Source organism: Neospora caninum, chromosome XII (assembly GCF_000208865.1).
Source record: "Neospora caninum Liverpool complete genome, chromosome XII".
Classification (NCBI taxonomy): Eukaryota; Apicomplexa; class Conoidasida; order Eucoccidiorida; family Sarcocystidae; genus Neospora; species Neospora caninum.
The window spans coordinates 575,368-585,265 of NC_018398.1; the positions used below are offsets into that span (position 1 = coordinate 575,368).

At 54.0% G+C, this 9,898-nt stretch overlaps 2 protein-coding genes across 2 annotated transcripts; one reads left to right on the forward strand and one right to left on the reverse strand.

Annotated features, from left to right (window-relative positions):
* Nucleotides 1-950: 950 nt before the first annotated feature.
* Nucleotides 951-6,643, reverse strand: NCLIV_061000 (conserved hypothetical protein; the record flags this gene model as incomplete). The annotated part of the gene is made up of 7 exons (XM_003885653.1): nt 951-1,235; nt 2,006-2,085; nt 2,685-2,764; nt 3,873-3,974; nt 4,337-4,994; nt 5,383-5,764; nt 6,395-6,643. The coding sequence occupies 7 exons, from the start codon at nt 6,641-6,643 to the stop codon at nt 951-953; spliced, it is 1,836 nt and encodes a 611-aa protein (XP_003885702.1).
* Nucleotides 6,644-8,627: 1,984 nt separating this feature from the next.
* On the forward strand, nt 8,628-9,426 carry NCLIV_061010 (conserved hypothetical protein; the record flags this gene model as incomplete). Its single annotated transcript, XM_003885654.1, has 2 exons — nt 8,628-9,008; nt 9,139-9,426. The coding sequence occupies 2 exons, from the start codon at nt 8,628-8,630 to the stop codon at nt 9,424-9,426; spliced, it is 669 nt and encodes a 222-aa protein (XP_003885703.1).
* Between the last annotated feature and the right edge of the window lie 472 nt (nt 9,427-9,898).

A 9,898-nucleotide genomic window follows, 5' to 3' on the forward strand; every position in this document is an offset into this window, starting at 1 on the left:
AACCTTTGTCTTCGGTTCTGTTGTCAAGTGCGCTTTTCTGCGGGAATGCGAGAGGAGACGTGATGCACCCTGAGTCCTCCTCCCATTTCCTTTCGTCCAGAACTTGCTCGGCCTTTTCTTTGTGGCCTTCGAGTTCGCGGTTCAGCAGAGAGGGAAAAACGCGTAGACGGTTTGCTACCCGTGAGTGGAGCGTATGACTGCGTCAAACCATTGAAAGGGAATATCCAACGAAAGATCGGTGTGCTGTTTGGTTTGAGTCTGTGCGGGTCGGAGCCCGAAGGCTTTATGAAAAGCTCGTGTACACCCACATCTCCATCGCTTCGCCTCCGGTCCGTCGTGTGCTCCGTTTTGCCGGTGGCGGTTTGACTCGCCTTGTCCGCTTCCGGTCCGTTCGGCGCTGGCCGCCTGTCTTCGCTGTCGTTTTCGTTTTTTTGCCGCACCCAGTCAGCTCGGTGAGGTGGATTTCCGAAAGGGTGCGCGGCCAGACACATCGACCAAAACGACGGCAAGAAATTCTGTTTAATATCCGCCTCAGTTCCAGTTCTGAGAGATTTCGCAATCTCTTCCCTGTGTCGACTGTTTGTGCCGCACACCCAGTCAGCTCGGAGGCAGGTCTTCGCGACGGAGGACACTCAGGCGCGAGAAAGCGAGTTTCTGGAAAAGCGCTCAGACCTGTCCGATTCCGGCGAAGAGTCAGGGCATATACTGTTTTTGTATTTGCGTATCCAGAGGTCATATCGCACACATGTCGGCATGCGTTTAGCTCGTTGCATGCATGATGCTCGCACACGAGGCTTCAGAAAAAAGTGTACGCGCGCTGCGCAACCGCACTGTCCAGCAGCATGTGTGGCAACGGCGTTTCCCTGTGTCTTTGTGGGTTTGACTTCCGTTTTCGGCAAAACCAAGAAGTTCGGTTGTTCCCTGCGCGACTGTGATACCTGCAGTGTTGTTCACAAACGGGTGCCGCACTTGGATTCTCTCGCAACGTTATGCTGCGAATGAGGATCGCTGGAAAATGTGACGCACGACCTGTCTACATCCCCCACGTGATGTGGAGCTACCTTGCGAAAGGCAAGAAAGTGCTCGATGTTTCCGCGTTTGCCGCGCACAGCTGAAGGCTGCGAGGCCAGCTCTTCACAGCCGGCAAGCGACAAAGAGACAGAACGAATCTCCGAAATGACGCGAGAGCGGATTTCTGGATCCTTAATCACCCCCTTGAACCGCGTTGCCTCGGCCTGTAGAGACACACCGCAAGACAAAGCGACCAAAGAAAACGGCTCAGATGGAAGCCAGGCAAGGCAGATGCCGTTCTCCTGTCCACGTTTACACAAAGTTATCAGTCCCTGGATATCGTATGCGTATGCCTGTGGCTTGGGGTGTATCGGCGGGGACGAGCGAGCGAACCGTCTGCGCAGCGGCGCAAGGACACGGCAAATTTTCGTGTTCAGCCTGCTGGCGTTTCTGTTTCATTCGCGCGGCGCAAGAGTCCGCAACGCCGCAGGCCAATGCACGAGGCGGCCAGGTGTTTTTCCCGTGCTTTCGTGTCTTTTCGTCGCTCTAATCTCCACAGAAAAAAGGACACTTCGCAAGAGCCACAAGAACCTACACAACTAGGCGTATGCATACATGCGTAAAAAACATAGGTAACTACAAGGATGCATGCAAACGCAGATACAGAACGCTTGTATGGCGCGCACACGGTGTTTTGAGCGGGTGGCGGCGTACACACTTCACAGTACCTTTGTCCTCCAAATAACTACAGGTATCACTCCAGCATTTTTAGCTATCGTTCAGAAGCACTTTGTGCATTTGCTGGCACTCAACGTATCGCTAGAGAAGTAGCAGCCGGATGGGCGTATAGGTTCACAGCAAGCAGTGTCCCCGGAGCGTGAGCATTTGAAGAGAGTTTTGCGACGCCGAAACACATTCCGGAATCCACAGACGCGCTCCACGCGGTGGCCGAGTGCGGCGACACAAACTCGTCTCAAGGGACAACTGAACTCACCAAAGTGACCTCGAACTGAGGCTTCACGAGAAGAATGAGGAGTCCCTCCTGTTTAACGAAGCTCCAGACTCTCTCCAGGACTGACAAGGACAACACGACACACCAGAGAGGCTCAAGCGTAGAAACGGGGCGGTCTCCTGCGCAGGTGAGGAGGACGTGTCTATCCCTTTCGTCACTGGCAGGTCGTCAGAGAACGAAACGACGGCAGCGGGCTTAGAGGACACAAAGCGATCGGTTGTCTTGTTGGTTCAAGTGTGGGAAACCGGTGAACAGCGAGGAACCAGTTTGAAGTCGAGCAACTTCCGACCAGTCAATTCGCGAATCCCCTTCCTCTTTTCAACAGCGCAGGAGCGCGTGGCTTCTTCGTTTGCCGCGCAGCTCATCGCGGTCACATCACCGACGCATGGGCATGGAAGCCCCGGAAATGAACCCCCGAGGAAACAGCGAGGACGAAACGCGAAACTGGCGAAAACGCAGGCGACCCGAGGGGAAAGAGGGCGAAGAAAGAGGCAAAGAAGAAGTGGCGGCGTGGACGAAGAACCGCTGACCAGAACAACGGAAAGACGAAGCCTGCAGGCTTGAGACGAACCAGGACGAGATGAGAGGAAGGCTACAGAGTGAGCGAACGGTCAGTTGGACACGCGTAAACAGACGAGGATGCCAGGGACGGTAGCTGTACCTTTTTTCAAGGAAATGAACGAAAGGTCGACAAGCACGCAGTCGAATGCTTCGTGCCCGACGTCCTCAGCTGTAAGATACCTGATATGCCACCACTCCACAGCTGAGAAAGGAACCCATTCAGTTTACGCATATCTGCCTTTCCAAGAAATGCACAGGTGCCGAAACCACGGCAGTCGAGCTCCCGAACACGCCCTCTGGATGTACGCGTACAGCTGCATGGCGAAACCCACTCCGAGCACGGAGCTCGTCGCGCATATCTGGGCACAGATTCGCCTTTCAGATTTTGACGGCACCATTCCGCGCGCACAGGCGATCCCTAGACCTGCATCCAGTTGCAGCAGAGCTGCGTCAACGGGTCCGGCATGCCCCAAAAGAAGACAGCGACTCTCGACTACAAGCGCGCTCAGACAAAGGGAACGGACGACAGGCCAGTTGCGGTGCATGCATGTGTTTTAGCGGAAGTCGAATGTCTCATCGTCTGTCGAAGCGGCCTCAGCGATCAAGTGTACAGTGGAAGGCACCTGCGCTCTCATTCCCTCTGGCGTCCGCTAAACCAGCCGAGAGCGAGAGCCGGAAAACGGAAGGCATTTGCAATTCCCTCCGCTCTCCACGCTTTCGCACCGATTCAGTGGAGAGGGCTGAGGCTTCGCCAACCGATATTCCATCATCGGCAACTCGACAACAACATGCCAGAAGAACGCGCATCCGGGTTGTTACTTGTGGAAAACGGGGTGACCCGAAACAGTGGATGAGACATTCCCGAGCGAAAAACCGTCTATCCACACATTGCAGACGGACAGCCAACACAGGTTGAGCACGCGGGTTTGTTAGTATTTATGTCATCCCTTATTAATCTAGGTTTATTAGCAGAGATTCGAGCAAATCTGAGGCCCACGTTTCTTTAAGTGGAAGCGCAGCGACGAAAAAGGCCGTGTATCTTCGCACCTGTGAGGCCTTCATGCATACTGTACGCAGGTGGACAGTGACCACATGCACGACGCGCAGAAACCACGCCTGACGCAGTTCACGCACGTCAGTCCAAACCAGAACCTCGCGAGGCATGCGTGAAGTACCTGCTTTCCTAGGCCGAACGCGGAGCTGCGTGCGTACAGCACAACCAGACTAAGCCGCGTTTCTCGCAGGTCAGATACAGCTTGTTTCCACCGATGGAGAACACGAGCCTTACCGAGCGTTGACCCCTTCGCGAACCACCACTCGGGGATCTGATCGAAGCTTCACATGCAACTCGCCCCTCCCGACGTCGACGCACACCACGCTGCCGGCTCCTCTGTGAAAGAAATCGCAACGCAGCGAGAACGGCGGCCCTAAACTGCACGACCCTTAAGCAAATCGCAGGCGCTTCCAATCCGACACAGAGAGTGTCTTGCACCGGAAAGACGCCACGGCGTGAAGCGCGGAGACACACAACGGGAAAAGCAGGGGATGTGCGGCGAAACGAGAGACGCCAGCGCACAGTGTCTTTTCTTGAACTGAAACCGGGAGCGAGCAACATGCAACAGATCCGCACGTGTGTGTTGTAGGCATCTCTGCATCAATACCGAAACGGAAGTGTAACGAACAGTTTCCAGCACAGGTCGATGCGGAGTCCCGTGTGGCGCGCTTCACCTGCCAGCAGAGTGGGTGACTGACCGTTGAAGACAGCAGTCTGTGAAGCCGCCTGTAGATGATCCTACATCGAGGACTGTTTTTCCTTCAAGAGAGAAGATGTCCGATTTCTTCTCTGGCGTTCCTTCTCCGGAGAAACCATGAATCACTTGTGAAACCGTTTGGTCCCTGCTGGCGTCTTCGTTTTCGCCGTCGCGTTCTTCCTCCCACTGACAAATTGGGAGATCTCGGTCGCGACCTCGTGCCGAGCGTGGGTCGGGAGTCGGATTTCTCTCCTCCCTTCGTTCTTGCTTGTTCCTGTCCCTGTCAGTCTCTGAACTGTTACCCGCGGCCGTTGTTTCCTTCATCGAGTCCTTCGCCGCGCTCTCGGCCCCACATGCTTCGTGTGCCAAGCGTCTCCCCACCCCGGGGAGGCACCGGGAAGTCTTTGCATCATCGACCGAAGGCGCGACAGCCGACGGCGCGCGCGCATGCGGCGAGGAAAACCAGGAAGCAGAGGACGGCGGTGGAGGGAACGGGCTCTCCAGAGACACAGAACGGGCGGAAACGCTGGAAAGGAAAGCCTCGAGTTTTTCCCCGGCTCGGTTCACGAAACGGGGCTGAGGGCGCAGCAGCAGGGACGGCGTCTCCGCTGCATCCAGTCGGAGAGGCTCTCCGGCCTTAGTTAGAAGTCGGTAGTGTCCTGAAGGAGAAGGAAGAGACACAGAAAGTCGCGGAACCAATGTTCAGAGGGTAAAGGAACGGGACTCTCGAGAGTCACGAAAACGCGCCCGGATGGCCGCGGCGGCGAAGCAAACGCTGAAAGCGCAGCTCGAGAAATATCCGAAAGAACAACGTAGACACAAAAGGTGAAGTGGAGAACAGAAAGCCGCATTTCACGGAAAAGGGACACAATCGCAGGAAGGAGTGATGGACGTGTGGGTGAACAGCGGAGAAGACGACCACGGCCGAGGATGCCGAGAGTGTGTCGGATGCGCAAGTGTTTCCATGAGAAACGGTTGAAAAGCGTGAACGGATGAGTGTCTGTGCACGGCTCAGCCATGGAAACTCCCGAACGCGTTCTTGCCTACCACTAGAGAGAACGCGATGCCAGGCTTGTAGCCGCTCGTGATGGGTCACAAACGTTGGATGCTCCCTCGGCGAGTGTCGCAACAGCAGAATCGCCGCCTGCAACTGCGCTCCTTCTTCTCCATGGCACACAAGAGGCTCAGGGCCGTGACGGTCTTTGCCGCGTTCGTCGCGTCCTGGCTCCTCGACAGGTAGAGGCGAGAGATTTGTCGGGTCCTCTTTAGCACGGGTTTTCCCGTCTCTGCTCCTTCCCCTTTTCCCACCCGTGGCAACCGCAACATGTCCGAGGAGAATGAGCGAAGCAGCTTGGCTCCGCGTCTCTGCGATGCCTTGTTGGACGAGGAGATCGTCGGCCCGAATTCTCTTCACAGGTGCTTTGGAGGCCTGGAGAATTGGAGTTGTCAGCGAGACGGAAAAGAGACGTGCATGTCTCCCTGTGTGCTTCTGAGTAACAAGTTGCCGGGGACTCGCACGCGACGCTGTAGGGTAAACAAGTGGCGTGGTGTCGTCGCCGGTGCTGAAGCTTCTTGGGCTCTTGCCGGCAGCAAAGGGAGAAGAGAAAGGGAAGACGTGAAGAAAAGAGGCGGGAAACACGACTGCAGACGAACGAAAAGAATCAGGCGGTGTTCCCTTGTTGAATACAGAAGAAGGCAGCGAGGAGAAAAAGCTAGACTTCGCGACGGAGCGATGCTCAGGCGGAGACCCCGTGTGCACGGGAGGATCGATGGAGATGTTCAGTATAGAGCGGCATTGCAGGCTGGACGCGCCGACGAGCGTGAATGTATAAATGGAACAGAAGAGAAAACCAAGGAAGAAAGGGAGGAAAGAAGCCGTTAAAAGGGTCTTGGAAGGCAGAAAAGATGACGGGCCCCGTATGCTGGCGCCCATCGCGCTACTCGCCGGCTGTCTCTACGGCACAGGCATCCCACCACGAGACACAGAGAGGCGAAGCAAGGATAATTCATGTCCTTCGGAAGAAAGGAAACATGGCGGCGCTAAAAAACACTCTCACACCGTCAGGAAAAAGGCTCCACCTGCAGCAGAGCGTCGAAAGATCAGGGGGACGACTCTCATTCGAGCGTTCGTTCGTGATTGAAGTTTTGTTGCGCATGCGCTGAGGTACTTGTTGACGACGCCGTACGCATGCGCAGAACAGACTCTGATAACCTCGTTTCCGCCGTCGTGGTCCCTGTTGACAGGCGCAATGTTATTGGGCCTGTCAGTCTGTACAGAAGAAGCCGACTTGAACAACCTCTTTTTCATCTTCGTGTTATGTTGGAAGGAAAATAGCTCGCATGTGAACACAGGTTGTTTAAAAACACTACGGACAAGGCTGCGGTTGAACATGCTCAGCATCACACATTACATTACGCTTCTCCTTGCAAAACAAACCAACACACCCGTTGCTGCTGTCGCAATGAATGCTTGTGTGCCACATAAAGCAAGGCTGTCGTCGACTTGCATTACCGGCGGGCTTCACAACATTCAGTGAGGTGCGCAGCTCCACGAACGATATCGGCCCGTAGCATTAAATATGTTAGAATATTACCGAAGGCGGCAAGCACTTTGAAGCCTAAACAGGGGTGAGAAAGCCCGAGCAGTGTTCCGGGGACCGTGTGGGTGCAGTCACAATCGGCAACCAGTTCACGATGTCGCGCTCTTGATGGTGAACAGGTACACACATGATTCTAACGGCGCACTGCGTTCAAAACGTCGGTACATGTTTCTGGCTGTACCAAATCCGAATTTCGTTCTGAGGAGAAAAGGAAAATTGGGAGGGAAGAAATAATAGTATGGAGATTGGCGTTCCACTATAGCAAAAAATAACACTATATCTGTGTGATCCTTAAAATGCGGACGTACAAAACGCCATGTCGCTGGCTTGCGTCTATGCCATGCTGTACAACGATTGAGGGCGTCTTCCATTTCTCCCCGTCGATCCTTGTTTCTTGGTCAGGTGCAAGTTGTATGGAAACGAGTCGTGAGAATCAATAGCAGAACTTCGAACAAACTATATGTGATGACTCCCGCTGTCACCACAGAGAGTGGTCGTCTCAAACCAGGAAGAATCATGCAGCATGTGTTGCTATTCGTTTCTTCGGGGCAGTGTTCAAACACGGATATGCACGATCAACTCGCAAGATGTGTTTTCTTTTCCAGACCCATTTTCCAGCCGGCCGCCGTTCTAGTAGCCGAGGAACGCGACGCCATTTCGCCGCGAGAGACCTCCAGCGCAACATCGAAAAATCGGAATGACATATAAAGCTGAGTCAATCCGCTGTTGACTACTGTTGGTTTTTTGGTTGCATGAAGTCCCAGTTGCCGCGATACCGCGTTCTGCGGTGCTAGTCCCATGTGATTGCGGTGGCCGTCGGCATGCAAGTCACAGCGGTTCCCTGCAGGCCTAGGAATTGTACACTCTTTGATGACAAAAAGAGTTCCTTTTTCGCTGTGTGGAGTGTCACCCCCAATTTCATCGTGCCTCGCCTGAGTCGCGTACACCTGATACTGGGAGGTCTAGCAGTAACAACGGAAGAAATATCCTTCCACGTAGCTCTTCGTATGTAAAGAAGACAAATGAGTTTCGATAACGGTACTTGGCTTACCACCACAACCTTGTCTTTCCAGTTCAGAAAATCCTTTTTCTTTGAGGGCAGGACTAGGTTTCTCGTCGTCCCCCCGTCGTAATGGTTCTTTTCTCAGCGCGAGTATCGTTAAGATGCTTTTCGTGTTCATGCTGAATCGACGCTCCCAGCGACCTCGTTCTCGTTCAGTCTCATCCGGCAGCCCAAGTGTTCACCTTGCCTGACCGATCTTGGTAGTCGCGGTAAAGCGTGTGACGTGTGTCTCATGTGTCTGGCAACGAAAGACGCAGGTATCATCCAGTATTCTCCCAAGATATTCGGGAAACGTCCAAACCCGGCAAGTGGTGTCTAGAATGTAGCATCGAGCGTGTGTGCATTCGATTGAAGCATAGGCTGCGAGTGAGGTCAGCAGTTGTTGAATTTCCTTAGTATTTCCACGAGGGCTCGCAACTGCACTGTTCCGACAAGACCAACACCAGATCTGTTTTCCGGTCCTGGTCAAGAGTATCGGAACCTCCCGCAGTTTCAAACACTTTACTTCACCTGTCAGTGCCGCGGAACCATTGACATCAGTAGCTATTTTTTCCCGGAGACGAAGACTGAAACGGGGATCTGCCTCCGTCTTTTCACACCTGCTGAAGGCTCCGCTGAGCGTTTGCCAGATGGCGGACCCCGACACTCTCTTTGCGCATCACGGCCACTCCATCAACTTTGAGACTCTCCATTATGTCAGGCTGACGCATAAGGACGATCTTCTGTTTGCGCCGCAGGGTGATACTGATACGACTGAGGTCGACGACGACAACGGATTAATCTCAAGATCTTGTGTCTCGAACTGGTACGCACCGGCCGACAAAGTGCAGGAGGGAACCACTATCGTTCCCGCTTCAGTGCGTTTCGATCAAGGCGACGAAGTCACAGACACAGAGAAATCCGGCAGCAGGGAAGAAGCAGTTGTTAGTCGAGGAGAAAGTGACAGCGAGCAACCATCGCGCTTTGTGGTGGACTCGAGCGAGGCGCCGTTCGCTATGCCCAGTCTCCAAGTACGTTACTGATGGAACATCTGGAGGGAGTGACAAGAATGGGCGATCCGAGTATGTCGCTGCTGGCAACCGAATAGTGGGTACGTTACAGCGCCTGATCACATCACTGTATTGTGTCTCCTTCTTTCAGGACCTGCCATCGCGGTCCGTCGCTGGAATACTTCAGTGGTACCGAGCAGCTTCGAAGGAGCTTTCGGCATTGCATAGGCATGCCGAGGAGGGAGACAAAAGTTCATGTGAGCCAAAAAGCACCAGTCAGGAACCACAGCATAACGTAGTTGGACTGCCCAGCCAAAGAGCCCTTGTCGCGCACCAGCGAGAACTCTTAATTGATCTGGCGTCGAGCACTGCAGTTGTATTTGAAGCTAAGGAGAGGCGCGGTTCAGGGCAAACATGTGGGATTGGTTTTTCCATATAGGTAGTGGGCTGATGGGTACACACCCAGTGGACGAATACTTTTTTTCCCGAGGTCTCCCGGTGGCGCTGTCCACGATGTATGTGGCCGATGTACAGAGCATCCCCATCCGACCAATAAAAGAGCGACATATTAATCTCACAAGCTGAGCCGCTGTTTTCTTTCGCGTTCGTTCGGAACCACAGCGTTAGGAATTGTGCTTGTGGCCAGTAAAGGTCTGCGGACCGATCGCTTGGCAGCTGCTACTGATGGAGTAGTACTCTGACTGTTTGTATCCCGTAGTCTTCAGGCGACACAACAGTGCTGTGTGACGCGAGTGAGGGCACTCATGGAACGCCTGCTTTTTGTTCTAGCAACGTCCAAATGCTCTGACTTATTATGCACATGATGACCATTCCGGTCTTGCATACAGCGGTCCCGCTCACTGCATTACAGCGACTCCTCCTCCCCCGGTTTCCAAGACAAGGTTGCAGCT